At 35.8% G+C, this 18075-nt stretch overlaps 1 protein-coding gene across 8 annotated transcripts in view; it reads left to right on the forward strand.

Moving 5' to 3' along the window:
* UBE2K (ubiquitin conjugating enzyme E2 K) overlaps positions 1-12446 on the forward strand; it is a 66005-nt gene extending 53559 nt beyond the window's left edge. For 5 of the 8 annotated variants that reach the window (XM_036331552.1, XM_036331560.1, XM_036331571.1 and 2 more), the window contains 3 exons: positions 6631-6730; positions 10206-10334; positions 10666-12446. In XM_036331552.1, the coding sequence (XP_036187445.1) occupies positions 6631-6730; positions 10206-10334; positions 10666-10740 (304 nt within the window). In that variant the 3' untranslated portion in view covers positions 10741-12446. The remainder of the gene's footprint in view (positions 1-6630; positions 6731-10205; positions 10335-10665) is intronic. The other 3 variants (XM_036331578.1, XM_036331544.1, XM_036331606.1) reach the window with 1 other exon arrangement.
* The last annotated feature ends 5629 nt before the right edge of the window (positions 12447-18075 follow it).

The following is an 18075-nucleotide window of genomic DNA, read 5'->3' on the forward strand; positions in this document are numbered from 1 at the left end:
AATACACCCCACCTCCCTTTTAATAAGTCTTTATTTTTTAGAGCAGTTTTAGGTTCACAGCAAAATTGAGAGAAAGATAGGGATATTTCCCATATACTCCCTGCCTCCATAATACAAGGATAGCCTACCCCACTAGAGTGGTATGTTTGCTACAGTTGATGAACCTACATTGACACATCCCAATTACACAAAGTCCATAGTTTATATTACGGTTCATGCTTGATTTTGTACATTCTATGGGTTTGAACAAACATATAATGATTTGTATCCATCATTATGATATACAGAGTGTTTTCACTGCCCTAGAATTTATCTATGCTCTGCTTCTTCATCCCTTCACCCTATTCCTCCCCTCCCAGAACCCTTTTTATCTTGCAAAATTGAAACTCATTCACCCATTTAGCTTCCCATTCCCCCTTTCTCCAGCCCATGACAGCCACCATTCTACTTTCTGTCTCTATGAATCATAGTGTTTGTCTTCTCATTCCTAGTTTCACTTAACATAATGTTCTTAGGATTCAATCACATTGTAGCATGTGTCAGATTTTTCTTTCTTTTTTTTTTTTCCTTTCTTTTTAAGGCTAAATAATATTCTATGGTATATTTTGTTTATTTGTTGTGTTTTTTTTGTTTTGTTTTGTTTTTTGAGGAATTGCCATGCTGTTTCTGTTGCAATCCCACCAATAGTGCAAAAGGATTCCAATTACTCCACATCCTCACCAACAACTGTTATTTTGGATTTTTATTTTATTTTATTTTTTTGTAGTAGTAGACATCCTAATGGGTTGGAGGTGATATTGTTTGATTTAAGTAATGTTAAGGATCATTTTTTTAAGTTGATTTTGAGAGAGAGAAAAAGAAACATTGATTTGTTCTACTTATTTATGCATTCATTGGTTGACTCTTGTAAGTGCCTGACAAGACATCCAACCCGCAAACTTTTTGTATTGGGACACACACTAACCAATTGCACAACCTGGCCCTGGCCGTTAAGCATCTTTTCGTGTGCTTAGCAGCTATTTGTATATCTTCATGGGAGAAATGTTTAAGTCCTTTCTCATTTTTTAAATAGTTTTTTTGTTGTTGTTGAGTTGTAGGCATTCTTTATATATTTCAGATATTAACCCTTTATCAGATATATGATTTGCAAATATTTTCTGCCATTCTGTGAGTTGCCTTTCACTCTGTTGATTGTAACTTTTGCACAAAATGTCCCTCCCCCCTCTCTACACAGTTTTTAAAACTTTGATTGAGTTGTATATAAATTATTCTGTTTTTTCTTTTGTTTCTTGTGCTTTTGATGATGTCCAAAAAATTATTGCCAATTCCAGTGTTATGAAGCTTTTCCCCCTATGTTTTCTAAGAACTTGATAATTGTAGCTCTTACATTTAGGGCTTTGATCCACTTTAAGTTTTATATATGGTATAAGGCAAGGGCCACTTTTATTCTTTTGAGAGCTTGTCAAGTTTTTAAATGTCTATTGCCTTGTTGGGATATAAATGTATAAAGCTACCTTGTGGAGATGTTAAGATTTTGCTGAGACTTGATGGTTTTTATTTTACACTCTAGAGGCCTGGTGCACAGATTGGTGCACCAGTGAGGTCCCTCGGCCTGGCCTGTGGAATTGGGCCAAAACCAGCTCTCCGACATCCCCCAAGGGTTCCCGGATTGTGAGAGGGCGCAGGCCAGGTCAAGGGATCCCACAGGTGCATGATTGGGGCCAGGGAGGGACCATGGGAGGGCTCCAGGGTGTGTCCGGCCCATCTTGCTCAGTCCCAATCTGCCAGACCCCAGCAGCAAGCTAACCTACCCATTGGAGCTTCTGCCCCCTGGTAGTCAGTCAGTGCACGTCATAGTGAGCGGTTGAGTGGCCTTAGCATATTATTAGCATATTGCGCTTTGATTGGTTGAACCGATGACTGGACACTTAGCATATTATATAGGACTAGAGGCCTGTTGCAGGAAGATTCCTGCAAGAATAGGGCTTCCTGAGGCCGGAGTGAAGCAGAGAAGGCTGCCTCTCTCCCTCCCGCCTCCGCTGCCTCGGCTCCCTCCCTTCTCCACTGTCTCGTTCCCTCCCTTCTCTGCTGCCTCGTTCCCTCCCGTCTCTGCTGCCTCGGCTCCCTCCCTTCTCTTCCGCCTCACTCCCTTCCGTCTCTGCTGCCTCGCTCCCTCCCGTGTCCACTGCCTCAGCTCCATTCCCTTCTCCGCTGCTTTGCTCCCTTCTGCAGCGCTTGGCTTCCTTCTACACTCTGACCTGTGTATGTAAATTAACCACCATCTTTGTTGGGTTAATTTGCATATCACTCTGATTGGCTGGTGGGCATAGCAGAGGGACAGCAGTTTGCATGTTTCTCTTTTATTAGTGTAGATAGGATAGGATGGTTTTACCTTTTTATTGTGAGTTAAAATAATTGTGAGTTTAACTTTATTTAAAATGAAATAATTCCTCTGAGTGAATATTTTTCTTCAATAATTCAAATAAATTTTCTTCTCTAAGAAACAATTGTATTAACTTAAAATTATATAAATTAGGATTTTTATTAAAGTGATGTCATGTGTTTTTAAGTTAGGACACTTAAGTGCATTGGGATATTAGAGTAACCAGCTTAACTTTTTATATCTACTTCTGTGATATTTTGTATTTTTGTCCTTTTTGGGTGGTTTAAGTCTGCTTCAAGCTGGTATATTTAGGTATCTTTTTTTTTTTTTTTTTAATCCTCACCTGAGGATATTTTCTCATTGATTTTTGGAGAGAGTGGAAGAGAGAGGGAAAGACAGAGAGAGATATTGATATGAGAGAAATACATTGATTGGTTGCCTCCTGCAAGCACCCTGACAGGGCAGGGGAGGAGCCTACAACCAAGGTATGTTCCTCTTGACCGGAATCAAAACCGGGACCCTTTGGTCAGTAGGCTGACACTCTACCCATTGAGCCAAATCGACTATGGCTATTTAGGTGGCTTTACAACAAATACTCATTATTTCTTTTTTAAAATATATTTTTTATTGATTTCAGAAAGGGAAAAAGGGGGAGAGAGAGATAGAAACATCAATGAAAAAGAAACATGGATTGGCTGCCTCCTACATGCCCTCTGCTGGGGATCAAACCTGCAACCCAAGCATGTGCACTGTCTGGGAATCGAATCTGTGACCTCTTGGTTCCTGGGTTGATGCTCAACCACTTAGCCACCACACCAGCGGGTTATCTAGGTAGTTTCTGATGTGCATGTGTCTGTAAACATTCTCTTTAAAATTACCGAAGCATAAAATGAAATTATAGTAGTGAATTTCTAATTAAGAAAGATTCCAACCTTGTTATGGTGATAATGACAGGACAACAGTGAACATTTAAGGACTAAATTTGTGTTGTTTATGCTTTGACATCTGTCTTAGAAGAATATTGTCCGTATAAAGATGTTAGAACTGTTGATTGAAAAGAACTTGTGTAAACTTTAGGAAATTTTAAAGCTTAGTCTAGAGAGGCACTTTCTATTTCCCCAGCTCTAGAAATAGTAATTTCTATTAGATAAGATTATATAATGGTTTTTAAATCCTATTCTCCTTTTAATACTAGTTTAGCATTTCAGCCAGTTTTTAGCATAACCAGTTTTTTCTTATTCCTGTAGCTTCTCTAAAAGGATAAATTAGATTAATAAAGACTTACTCTGATAACATTTTAAAGAACAACTTGTGTAAATTTTTCTCTAATATATAGAATATATACATGCAGATGTGATATTTATTTTTTAGGTTTAGAATAGCCTTTCTCAGTGAGCTTAATCTGTAATGCACCAAAGCAGTATTTCTGAAAGATTATTGTACTTCAGAATCACTTGGAGTACCTGGTAAACCACCCTAGAGTTCCTAATTCAGTAGGTCTAGGATAAGGCTGAGAATTTTCATTTCTTACAAGTTCCCAAGTGCTACCGATATTACTAGTTGGTAAAGCATACTTTGTTATTATGCTCACTGCCTTAAGCCATCATCCATTCTTGGTAATAAACATCTAGGATGGTATTATTTATATATTATCCTGGGGAAATTGAGAAAACAGTCACTTAGTAATTTTCTCTTTGTGTGGTTGAAATGAGGACCCCTAACTGAAAGGAAGTATTTTAGAATGATATAATTAGTGTGGTGAAAATGGGCATATTGTTTAATATCTTCAGGATCTTAAATATTTCACTGTTATGCTTACATTTATAAACATTTCTGTATTTTTAACAGAAATGCTATGAATCCTTGCTCGTTAGGTAGATACCATTTTCTAGATACATATTTGCTTTATAAATACATTTAGAAGCAAATGAATTTAGTCAACGGTCACCAACCGGTGGTTCGTGGACCACTGGCGGTCCGTGAGGTCCGAAAGGTTGGTAACCACTGAATTAAGTGATATATTTTAAGCAAAAACTTGCCCTATTTCAGAATGCTAAGGAATCTTTTCAGACTTTTTTTTTAACCCTCACCCGAGGATATGTTTCCATTGATTTTTTTAAAAAAAATAACTATTTTGTAATTTTTCTATTTACTTTTTGTTGTTGTTGTTAATCCTCACCCGAGGATTTTTTTTTTTTTCCCATTAACTTTTAAAGAGAGGGGAAGGGAGGGGAAGAGACAGAGAGAAACATGTTAGAGAGACAGCATTGATTGGTTGTCTCCCACACTTGTCCCAACGAGGGCCAGGGATCAAGCCTGCAACCCCAAGTTACGTACCCTTGACCAGAATCACAGCCAAATTGGCTAGGGCAGGGGTGGGCAACCTTTTTGTGAGTGCGTACCAAAACCAGCAACATCTCTGACTCAGAATTCTTCTGCGTGCCAGCCCTAATTTTTTGAGAACATGTTACGCCTACTTGATATCTCTTAAGGTGTATGTATGTGAAGAACCTTGAAGAAATAATAAAATTCATTTGAGCGACAAAAACACAGTATATGATGATGAAAAATACATTTATTTTTTAATGTATACATGTACACTGATAGTCTGACAGAAAACTTTATGACTCCGTTTGATATTATCAGTGGGACTTTTGCTGCGGCATCACTGATGACAGAGATTTTACATCAGGTTTATATTTCGTGACCTTCAGAGATATACACGAGCTACTACTTTCATCCGTCAGGCTACTCCTATAACGAGACTTAACAAAATTCATCACTGAGAACAAAGATTCACAAGCGTATGTGGATGAAACCAAAACACTGGTTGGATCTAGGAAGGCAGGGAGAGTTAAGGCAGAGGCATAGAAATTGCTCTTCCCCTCTCTCGTCAATCCATGATGTCTATGGTCTTTAAGATAACTTGTTATGTAAAATTATTTATCTAAGATGCACCTACACTGAATTTATCTGAAAAATAAAGAAGTCGATATTAAGAAAAAAATTGTAAATGGAAAATTATAAGAGGGTTTTCGCATGCCAGCAAAAGTTACTGGCATGCCATGTTTGGCACGTGTGCCAGGGGTTGCCCATCCCTGGGCTAGGGCTTCCATTGATTTTTAAAGAGAGGAAAGGAGTCAGGGAGGGATAGAGAGAGATTGATTGCCTCCTGCATGCGCCCTGGCCCCGACCTGGAGATCTCGGATCTGAGGGCCATGGTTTTAACCACTGACTCAAACAGGCCAGGGCTTTTTTTTTTAATATTTATTTTTTATTGATTTCATAGAGAAAGGAAGAGGAGGAGAGAGAGATAGAAACATCAGTGATGAGAGATAATCATTGATCATCTGCCTCCTGCACGTCCTCTATTGGGGATCAGTCCCACAAACCTGGGCATGTGCCCTGACCAAAAATCAAACTGTGGCCACCTGGTTCATAGGTCGATGCTCAACCACTGAGCCACACCGACTGGGCGAGGTTTTCTTGAAAGTAAAAGATATGTGCTTGATGATGTTTTACTTGTTTTTAGAGTGCCGTTGAAACTAAGTTCCGCATATTAGTATATCACTATTTTTACTTTACGTCTAGAGAAATGGGTAGGAAATGAGTCAGTGGATACAGCTTACCTGAAGATATCAGTAATAAGAAAAAAACAAAGCCAGTTCAAGGTAGTTTGAATTGTCTTAAGAAATAGAATGATACCCTTTGTAATACTTTAAGCAATAAAAAAAAAAAGAAAAAAAAAAGAAATAGAATGACTCATAGAGAGAGAGAAACTTCAATGCAAGAAACATCAGTCAGCCCTAGTCGGTTTTTGCTCAGTGGATAGAGCATCAGCCTATGGACCGAAGGGTACCGAGTTCGATTTTGGTCAAGGGCACCTACCTCAATTGCAGGCTCCTCCCTGGCCAGGCCCTATTCAGGGCGTGTGCAAGGCATGTGTTTCTCTCACATCGATGTATCTATCTTTCCCTTTCTCTTCCACTCTCTGAAAAACAATGGAAAAATATCCTCAGGTGAGTATTAAAAACAAAAAGAAAGAAATAGAAAGACTCGGTCATTGTAAAGAAGAAAAGGTACGGTACACAAATATGTAATTATAAATTCTATAACTTAATTATATAATTAAGATAAAGCCTGGGTTACTTTTCACTCCAGTAGTTATCTTTTATTCAGAAAACATCCACTTTGCTTTTGTCATGTGGAGCATTTTTAACTTGATCTTTTCCTATTTTTAATTTCAGGGCAGCAGCAATGACTCTCCGCACGGTATTATTGTCATTGCAAGCACTGTTGGCAGCTGCAGAACCAGATGATCCACAGGATGCAGTAGTAGCAAATCAGGTAAGATAGCTGCTGCTTTTGAAAGACGCTTATATATTTATCTTTTGAAAGACGCTTATATATTTACCTTTTAGTCTCTAGGTTAGTGGTTTTCATTGTTAACATATGAGAATACTTCTATCAAACCTAAATTTGGAAATGGTTTCCTTTCTTGCAATAAGGTTATTTTGTCAGATATAATAGTGAAAAGTTAATGTCTTCTTTTATTAATCTGAAAAGGTAATTTCTTGATTTTTAATATATTAACTTAATTGGGTATATGGTAGATTTTTTAACATATTATAAAAATTTTCAAACAAATAATGTTAAAAGAATTAGAGTGGTCCCAACCAGTTTGGTTCAGTGGATAGAGCATTGGCCTGCGGACTGAAGGGTCCCAGGTTCGATTCCGGTCAAGGGCATGTACCTTGGTTGTGGGCACACCCCCAGTAGGGGATGTGCAGGAGGCAGCTGATTGATGTTTCTCTCTCACTGATGTTTCTAACTCTCTATCCCTCTCCCTTCCTCTCTGTAAAAAAATCAATAAAATATATATTTTTTAAAAAAATAATTAGACTGAACATCCATATACCTACCTAACCTATATTCTATGATTAACATTTGCCTACATGTACTTTATCATGTGTGTATCCATTTATCTGTTCCTCCATTAAATGATGATCCCTTCTGGATAATTTTAACCAGCTTCTGTGGCACTGAAGTGTCATGGTAAAGTTTACCGAAGTGACTTTATAATTGCCAATTGGAATATTATTTTTTAGTTTTGATCTTCAAGAAAGAGGATATCAAACTATAGTCAGACTGTTTTTGTAAGTAATATTTTATTGGAATACAGCCACACCTATTTGATTACTTTCCAGCTACAAGTGGTAGAGTTGAATAGTTGTGACAAAGACAGTATGGTTTGAAAGCCTGAAATAATTATTATCTGGTCTTTGAAGAAAGTTTGCCAACCCCTATCTAAATCCTTAGGATTGATTTTTTTTACCTAGAAATTTTTTCTTCGCTTTATTTCTGAAATAACAGTTCTCTTTTATCTTCATAGTTGTAGTCGTTCCTTCTTAGTTCCCACAATTATTTCTCTTCTTTCTCTTCCCTTTTAAATATAGTTTATTGGTTCTGTTATATACACTCACTTGGATGATCATATCCACACTGATTTACCATCTGTATATTGATAAAATGTTCAGGCTAGATCTTTCTCCTGAGCCCAAGAGCCAATTTGGAACTGGATAGCTCTATCTAAATGTTCCATGAAAACCTCAGCACAGCAGTCCCAAAACTGAATGCAGAATCTTAAATCCTGCAAACCCGTCTATCTTTCAGTGATACCATCATCAATTTAGTTAAATATCCAATCACAGTCTTGGTATTCTTCTCTAGGTATTTTTTTCTCTTGTTGATTCTCTTCCCATTATCTCTTTGTCATCATACTTCTATGATTGCTGCAGTACACATTTTTAAAAATTTCTCATTTCTACTGCTGTGATAGAACTTCCCTTCCTCAGCCTCTTCCTTCCCCCATGTTCTACATTGATACCAGTTAGCCTTATAAAGTGCAAATCTTACTTTACTACTAAAAACCTATTAGCTCTATCATCTGCTTGGTAAGTCTCAATTCTTTTGTTTTAAGATTTTTTTTATTGATTTCAGAGAGGAAGGAAGAGGGAGAGAGAGATAGAAACATCAATGACAGAGAATCATTGATTGGCTGCCTCCTGCACGCCCGCTACTGGGGATTGAGCCCGCAACCCGGGCATGTGCCCTTGACTGGAATCGAACCTGGGACCCTTCAGTTTACAGACCGGCGTTCTGTCCTCTGAGACAAACTGCCTAGGGCATAAGTCTCAGTTCTTGAGTTTGCAAAGTTCCTCCATGATTTGAGCTATCTACATACTCAGCTTAATTCCCTAAATTCTTACTGTTCCTCAAACTCAAGCTTTTTCAAGATGCATTCATTTCACCCAATCTGCCATGTTTCCTCTACCTTAGGACATTTTTTGTTTGTTTGTTTGTTTGTTAATCCTCACCCAAGGATATTTTTCCATTGACTTTTAGAGAAGGTAGAGGGGAGCGTGAGAGACACAGAGAGAGAAACATTGCTGTGAGAGAGAGAGACACATTGGATTGGTTGCCTCCAGAACTGCCTGACTGTAACTGATGTAAGTGTCCTTGAACAGAGTTGAACCCAGGACTCTTCAGTCCTTGGGCCGACACTCTATCTACTGAGTCAAACTGGCTAGAGGCCTGAGAGAACATTTTTAGTCCTCACCCGAGGATTAGAGAGAGGGAGAGAGAGAGAGAGACACATTGATATGAGAGAGAAACATTGGTCACTTGCCTCCTGTATGCACCCCAACCAGGAATAGAACTCACGCCTTTTTTTTGGTGTAAAGGACGACTCTCCAACCAACTGAGCCACACCGGCCAGGGCTACCTGATGAAACTTTTCCTCTTAGCAAGCTTCTCTTTTCTCTTGAAAAGTTGTTCACTCCTTGTTTTATATATATATTCTTGTTAAAATATTCTATTTGTCTCCAAGTGCTTAGAATTATGGTTTTACATGTTATATATATGTATATGCTATCCATTCATTTTTGGTACTTAAAAGCATAGCCTTAGTCCCAGCTTTGGTTTCCTATTTAGTGGTGAGTTGTACTCAAAGATTTCTTCTAGCTCCTAAACAAGCCAATAATTTGACTTATTTTCTTGTTAAGAATTAATATTAGAAACTATATCATTTTAAATATAACAAAATTTTGGTGTTAAAATACTAAAGATGTATAAAATACTTCTGAAAGAAAGTGAATTCCTCAGTTATTTTAAGTGTATACTTTGCTTTATTAAATAATGGAATATTTGAGAATAAATTTACCTCTTTTCAATCCATATGGGAAGTTTTATCCTTTACAAGTGTTGTATAGTAAGTTCATAATCATCTCAAAACATGTGGTATAAATTAGGGCTTTGCATATGTGTTCTTTTTTTTTTTTTTGAATCTTTATTCTTGATATATAGGGTTTTCTTAAATCGCTATACACTGATACAGCTCTAGCAAAACAGTAAAGTCCAGTTGTGTACAGCCTGAGCTATGGTTAATTAATGTCCACATTATTTTAGAAACTAGTAATTCTATTTAGTTGTATAATATTTGCCCTACCCAGTATTTAGAAACATCTCTATTAGAAACAATCTCTAACACCTCACTTGACTTAGTATTAGTTTTCGACTACTTACGTTTGAAATTGGAGATCAGAGTTGATAAATGTTATTTGTCTTTATTTCATCTATACAACTTATGAATTCTAGCTTATGTTATAATAATGTTAGTTTTTTTGCAGTGGAGAGTGAATCAATAACATTTAAAACCTACATTAGTTTTATTTAGAAAAAGCAGGTTATTAGGCATTTAGAACTTAGCTAGTTATAACTCTATCGTCATGTCAATCCAATTTTTTTTTTTTTTCTCATGTAGTACAAGCAAAATCCTGAAATGTTCAAACAGACAGCTCGACTCTGGGCACATGTGTATGCTGGAGCACCAGTTTCTAGTCCAGAATACACCAAAAAAATAGAAAACCTATGTGCTATGGGCTTTGATAGGGTAAGTAACATAAAGGCATGCTGTTTTTTATATTTTCATTGATTTTAAATGATTGCAGCAAATTCTTGGCTGACAGAATTGGTTCAAAAATACTCTGAATTTAGTTTTGATATATGAACTTTTTGTTATTAAAAATCAGTGATTTTTCTTTTCCTTTTGCTCATTCCAATCATTTGTTTTAGAAGCTTTTTATGCACAAGTGCAACTCAGCATAAAGATAAAAAAACAAAAATAGGGTGTGGTTTCTAAATATAAAAAGACAGGGAGTGATTTAAGATATTTCCTTGAGATTTGATTTTTTTTTTTTTTGTCCCCCTTTTTATTTCTACAGAATGCGGTAATAGTGGCCTTGTCTTCAAAATCATGGGATGTAGAGACTGCAACAGAATTGCTTCTGAGTAACTGAGGCATAATGAGAGAGCTGCTGATAATAGTCAAGCTTGCCCCTTCTTGAGGAGCATCAACATCTGTTATTTTTAGGATTCTGCATAGATTTCTTTTAAACTGGCATTCTTGCCTAATGATGTTATCTAGGCACCATTGGAGACTGAAAAAACAAAACAAAACATCCCTGCTCTGTAAATAAAGCTAATTAAACGTCTGTGTAAATTTAAAAAGGGGAAATACTTTAATTTTTTTTCTTACTTAATAGTGTAAAAATTTTTTGAGCTAAGCGAAACCATGGAAAAAAACATGCTACTTTAGTATTTAGCAGTGTACCAGAATAGCAAGAGTTTGCTTCAGGGTTTTGTTGAATAATTAGGTAATATTTTGAGTGTGTCAGGACCATTCAAATTGTTGGTGTTTGCATCACAGCTACCTTAACTGTTTTTAACATGGATCCTCTGTGCCTGTGAATTTACTTGCATGCTTGTACTTGACTTCTTAAGATGGGTAGCTGAAAAGACCACCATTTTAAGCATTTGAGAATTCTTAAACTTGAGGTTTATCTAGAATGAAGATGGTGACCTATTCAGAGCCTTTTTGTCCTGGTCAGCAGACTGGGACACTATATTTATTTTTCCTCTCTTGCCACACACAGCTAATATCCTAATAGTAAATTCTCTGGGAAATGTGCTGAGGGACAGTATCCCTTGCTTCATTTTTTAGGTTGTCCATATGGAATGTTATGTCACAGTTCTTTATTCTTAAAAACGTTCCTATGTTAAGTAATAATGGAAAGATGGAGCTGCCAATTTTGTTTCTCTTGCAAAATCAGTAAATACTTGATGTTGCAGTATTCCCAAGATTTAATAAAAGAACCCAACTTAGTTTTTCAAGTGAATTTGACATCTATTTTCAAGCTGATGAAGTTTTTCTTTGAGAACTCGAAAAGATGAAATAAACCAACTGCAGTTTTTTAGCCAAATTTTGGCTTTATAGAGATTGCTTTATCAGATACTTTAAAAGTCACTCTTGCTTGCATTTCCCCCTATTTACACATGAAAGCTGTGTTGGTGTTTAACTGTACATACTTCAGATGCACATAGGAATAGAAATGTGTTATAAATCTAGCTTTCTTTATGATGTTTCTGATAATACGAAAATTGAAAACTTTACCTTCTCTTGTACATATAGTCAGACTTTCTGTGTATTAAACTTACATTTCATTCTAAATTCTAAAGTTTGAAAATTTTTAGTTTTGCAAGTTCAAACACTAATGTGACCATTTTATGAAGGTTGAAATGAATTTATGCAGGCAGTTCTATGCATAGAAACACAGTTCTTATTAAATTTTCAGGACAGTGCAAATAATAAAAATGTAATGGAATTGGAATTAATTAAAGCAAGGCTGTACATTGAAAGTCCTATTATAAAAGGTTTGCTTTCTTCAAGTGTTATTTATCCTAAATTATAATTGTTAAGTGTTTGGAAAATATTTTTAAACCATAAATTCATCATAATTTCATTGAATTCTCAATAATCTTAGAAGCAATAAAAGAGCCATTGTTAAATATATTGTAACGTTAAAGATGTGAAGGTTCTTCCAAAAACTTGTAAGGCTTTCCTAATCAATAGTAAACTCTAGTAGTAGATATTGCATACTAAACACAAGTTGCTATGTTTTTTTCCCTATATGTTTGCTTAAGCATAAATTTCTTTATACAATCACCTCCTTTAATTGTAGTTTAGTTTCTTCCTAAAGATGCCAAAGGAAACAAGATTTTTCTTTATTTATTTTAAATAACTAATACCTTGTACTTTTCTTTATATTTTGAAGTAAGGTTGGAATTATGTGAAAATGTGGACAGTTTTGTTGCATTGTTGGTTAGAATTTTTTTTTTAAGTGGAGGGCAGTTTGGTAATATATTTGGATTATTTTAAATATCAAACATCTACCCAGTTTACTAATTGCTTATATTTTCAGGGTATATTTAATTGTCCTGTGGTTAGACAAAGGAGAGAGCTCAGAGGTTACTAAATGTCAAGCATTACTTAACTCTGGGAGGCAGCTATACCTTGCCTTTGATTTTTATGCACATTAGCCCATAGGGTATCTATTCATCTAACTATAATTCAACATCCCAGTGCCCAGAAAATTGAAAAGTAAAATATTTGGTATGAGAGGTTCTCCAAAATGGATTTTTCATTTCAAAATTATTTACCTCATTTTCATTTAATGTGATAATTCTCCTTTCTGGAACACTGTCATCCTATTTTGTTTTTTTCATATTTCTCTATAAGTGGATTTATTTTCCTAAACAAAGAAATTAAAGCAATTTCTTTTTTTCTCTGGTCTTATGTTTAGAAAAAGGACACTAAAAGTACAGGTCTAGGTAAAAGGTACCCTGATAAAAAATTATTTTTATAATTCTCAATTTTTTTTGTGATTTTCCAGTTTTTTTTTAAAGGCCTCAAAAACAGTGGTTAAAAATATGTATTTAGGGATGTCTTGTTTATGGCAGGCAGATTTGCTAGAAGACACTGATACTCCAGCAGGCTTTTATTATAATCAAATCTATTCTGTGAGTATGTGCCTGACTTTTACAACAACAAATAATTGTATAATATTTCAGTACAGATAACTGAAAGAATGAATAGCTATTTGTGACCCAAATAAGTATATAGTAAGTAGTATATAAATATTTGAAGGACTTGTACTAAATTAGATGCTCTGAGTTGGTTCCCACAAATTTTTGGAATTGTGACTATGGTTTACTTAAACACAACACATTCAATTATATAAATATGTTTGGATTCTGAGTATTTTGCTTTTAAGGAGAATAATCTATGAAATGAAAGTAAGACTGATGGGGAGGGGAGTTTTTCACATTTGTGGTTGTTGGTGACGCTTAAAACTATGCAAAATAATTTTTTTAAGTATCCAAGAGAATTGGCAGTTGGGTGGGTATTGCTTACTTATGCACTACAGAATGTAGCATATCGTGTTACTGTTTAGGCTGCTTAATAAGTTTATCAATGTGAAAGTAGATCTTGGCTATAAGTTTACACCTGATTTGAGCTTTTAAAACTCTGCAATAGGAGTAAGATAATGTTTCCACAATCTTGTAGCAACAGAGGAAAGAAAGCATTTTGTTGTTTCAAAGATTTCAGATAAATTCAGTCAGGGAAGAGTTGGAGCCAGGTATACTTGTATATAGATGGAAACAATGTTTGGATATGAAAAAGGAAGCCGTCTGTTTACAGTTAACTTTATTTCATGGACTTTTACAAAATGATGTATTAAACACTTTTTCTAGTTCAAGAAATTTCAATTCCAGGGTACAAACCATTGATTTAAGAATTTTGCATTTCTATTCTTTTAGTATCAGTTTAAAATAATGCTTAATACCAGCTCATTGCTACCACTAGGGAAGAAGGCAACTTGAAGTATTTACTGATAAATAGCCTTTTCCCCAAATGCGACTTTTCTGCAGTGTCTGCATATTATGTCACATGTTCTATTTGCACTGCTGCAACATGGATCAAAAATCTTGTGGCACAGGGGTAGAGGAATGTCAGTATCTCTCCTGTCCTGTTCCCTTACCGCTTTATTGGACTGATCTACCCTCAGAAACCTGTGATCATCACCTAAATGTAAGTTGAGAATGTGTCACCTTCTGCTTGGGTATTTTAACCGTGCTGCTCTATATGTAATCAGGTGTGGCACAGTTTGTCAGTTTGGCTCTAGCGGGTGGGTGGATACAAATCATTGCACTGTGCTGTTAACCAATCCTGTGTGCTTGCTGTACCTACTTTCTACAGGCATCATCATAAAAGCTAGACTATTTCTTTTGGGGGGAAAGAGACTTATTTAATGTAATTTAAAGACTTTTCCAATAGAAAATGAAATACTATTGAAAATAATATCTATTTTTTAGCTTTCAGCAATTGATGGTGCTTTGTTGTGGTGTCTGCTGGAAGTCTACTGCCATTGTAGGGATTCTCATTAACCTCACTAAGAAAGAACCTTGCTTGTTAGCTTCTCTAGATCTCTATTCTAAACCATCTGTTAGTGATGATAAATCTGTAGGAGGGTCTATCCTAAGCCGTTAACTTCCTGTATGGGGAAAGTGGGTGGGTTACCAGAAAGACCATGAAGCAGGGTGGGCTGTCGGGGGAGGGTTGGGTATTTGTCTTGAGAATTAAAACTACGAAACACTTTTGTACACAACTGATTTTTTAAAAAAAATAAACACATTTTTAAAGATGTTGAATTTTTTTTCCCCCTTACTGGGAATTCTTAAAAATAAATGCATGCATGTTTTCCCCTGAAAATGGTTTATATCTTCTTTCTGGGTGTTCATATATGGACAGGCGGTTAAGCCTCCATATAACTTTAAACAAGAAAAAGAAGTGGGTAGCTGTTTCTCCTAGACAAGTTTTAGAATGATGAGCATATAATGATAGATGCAATAAATTATATTGGGTCTGTATTTAAAAATGAGTTGAAATTGTTTAATTCTAGTTAAAATTATTTATTTGAAAATAGAACATTGTTTAACTAGGTTCTAATTCAAAAATTAGTGTAATCCAGAGTGAGTATTCAAAGTAATTTTGTTCTGTTTTCATAGTGCACACAAATCTTTCTAGAAAGAGTCCTATTACCATAGAAAGGACTCTGAATTGTTTCAGAAAGTCTTGGGTCACTATCCTTGGATTACTCCTGCCTCCATTAGGAATGATAATTAGAAGAGGTCATGCTGATTAGGATTTGTGCTAGTTTTTTTACAGAGCAAACTGATCATTACTTTGTATCTCTAGGGCATTCATATCGAGCTTTCAGCAGTCCTTAGTTTCTCTAACCTGAAAATGGAATTGCTCCTGAATGGAATGCCAGTATGAAGTGCTCTTTTCATGGAGCAAGCTGGAGCTTTTCAAATTAAAAATCAAGGATAACAAATGGAACTCAAGTGAGCTGTCATGCCAATCCCCAGCAAAGAATGGTCAGATTTAAAGCGTAGTAAACACTTGGTACGTGTTTTGATTCAATCATCAAAGATTTAAAGATTTTCAGTAAATAACATGAATTCTCTAATAAAGGTTTTAGGAGTATGTCCTATAGCAGTGATGGCGAACCTATGACACGCGTGTCAGAGGTGACAAGCGAACTCAGTTTTTTGGTTGATTTTTCTTTGTTAAATGGCATTTAAATATATAAAATAAGTATCAAAAATATAAGTCTGTTTTACTATGGTTGCAAATACCAAAAAATTTCTATATGTGACATGGCACCAGAGTTAAGTTAGGGTTTTCCAAAATGTTGACATGCCGAGCTCAAAAGGTTCGCCATCACTGTACTATAGTAACATACTATCTATGTATGCATGTAATGTTCATTTCACCCCATTTTATTTTAGTAAAAATACATTAAAGCACAACTTTATCATTTAAATTTCCTATTATAAATTACCTTCTAAGATGTTAACGCAAAGTTGTGTAAATATTCAGTTTACAATACTTGTAGACTCTTTTTCCTTTTAATATATTTTTATTGATTTCAGAGAGGAAGGGAAAGGGACAGAGAGAGAGAAACATCAATGATAGAGAATCACCGATCAGCTGCCTCCTGCATGCCCCCCACTGGGGATCAAGCCCACAACCCAGGCATGTGCCCTTGGCCAGGATCGAACCTGGGACCCTTCAGTCTGCAGGCCGGTGCTCTATCCACTGAGCTGAACCGACTAGGCTGTAGACTCTTTTTCTTTTCTTTTTTTTAAAATATATTTTATTGATTTTTTACAGAGAGGAAGGGAGAGGGATAGAGAGCTAGAAACATAAATGAGAGAGAAACATCGATCAGCTGCCTCCTGCACTCCCCACTGGGGATGTGCCTGCAACCAAGGTACATGCCCTTGACTGGAATCGAACCTGGGACCTTTCAGTCCGCAGACTGACGCTCTATCCACTGAGCCAAACCGGTTAGGGCTGTAGACTCTTTTTCAATGTACATACATAGACAAAATTTTAGAAACCCAGAGTGTATTTTATTTCTTACTGAGTAAACATACCTCGTACTTTGCTGCATGTACAGACTATACCTAATTTAACTTAAGGGCAACTAGTAGTACTTTTTCTTCACTTAACATTTAGCTCTAATTATTGTATTCTGTAGCTCTTCGTTTTCAATATGTGAAATACATTCCTTTGCTATACACATTCATCATTATTTGCATTATGTTGATAGATGAATGAACTTTCCTAACCAATATTGAGGAGCAGGGTTAATGACATTCTACTGATACCTTCTAACCATATTTATAGAATTTTAAGGAAAAGGGAGACCTTCCAGTCTTTTACCCCCTAGTTTTATAAAATCCTTTAAAAAATAATCAATTAAATGGATTGGATATCCAGAGTAAAAGGTTATTTTTGATAGAAGTCCCATAATACTGCTATTTATATGTGCCTTTCTAGGTAGCATTTTCAAGTCTAAAATATTCTTATTTTTGTTTTTCCTTAAAGATAGGAAATGTGGAGGGGTCATTTGCAAGCATGAAAAGGAAAACCCAGTTCAGGTGGGAGTGAGGTCTTCAAGGAACGTACCCAAACCAGTTTTCATGGTGTGAGTTGAGCAGAATGTTTTGGTGAAGCAGTGCCATCTGTATTTAGGGCTCCATGACTTCCGCTGAAGTGTAAAATGCACTAAACATACTTTTATCCTATTTTTGGAATAATAGAATGCATAGCAGTGTTCTTGGTTTAGGGGGCCCACAGAAAATTAAGTGGCAACATCTCATTGGCCCTAACATTTATTTTTTTCCATTACAGATACTTTAGTTCTCAATTGCATAATGGCGTATTTCTGTGTGTACGGAAAGGTGTAGCTCCTCTGAGGTTAACCTTGTAGAGGGAAAGTACAAAGGCAAAATTTTTGGTAAGGAAACATTCAGGATAACCATCTGCTGAGGTGGTTATTAGCATGGTTCATTGTTTTCATTTAAAAACTACATTTAAATTTTTATACTGAGTAATGGAAGAGTTCATTGTGGAAAACATGATTATCATTCTACCTTTAATACTAAGCCATAGAGACAACAGTTATTTATTTTTATTTTATTTTTTAATTGAGACAACAGTTTTCAAATGTCTGATTTTTGTTTTTAGGTTATCCCTCTTTAGGTAACTCTAGGCTTCTTTTGGAACAGTCATATTTCTGTCCCATCAATTATACCTGGTATCTCTTGATTCTCTAATTTTATCCCTAACCTTTATCTTTAGGTACTAATGGGATTTAGGTTGAGGGAGGGCTGTTAAATGCACAAAAGGACTGAGATGTAGAATCCTGGGGGCAGGGTGT

The sequence above is a fragment of the Myotis myotis genome, unplaced genomic scaffold (genome assembly GCF_014108235.1).
Source record: "Myotis myotis isolate mMyoMyo1 unplaced genomic scaffold, mMyoMyo1.p scaffold_m19_p_1, whole genome shotgun sequence".
In the NCBI taxonomy this organism is placed as follows: Eukaryota; Metazoa; Chordata; class Mammalia; order Chiroptera; family Vespertilionidae; genus Myotis; species Myotis myotis.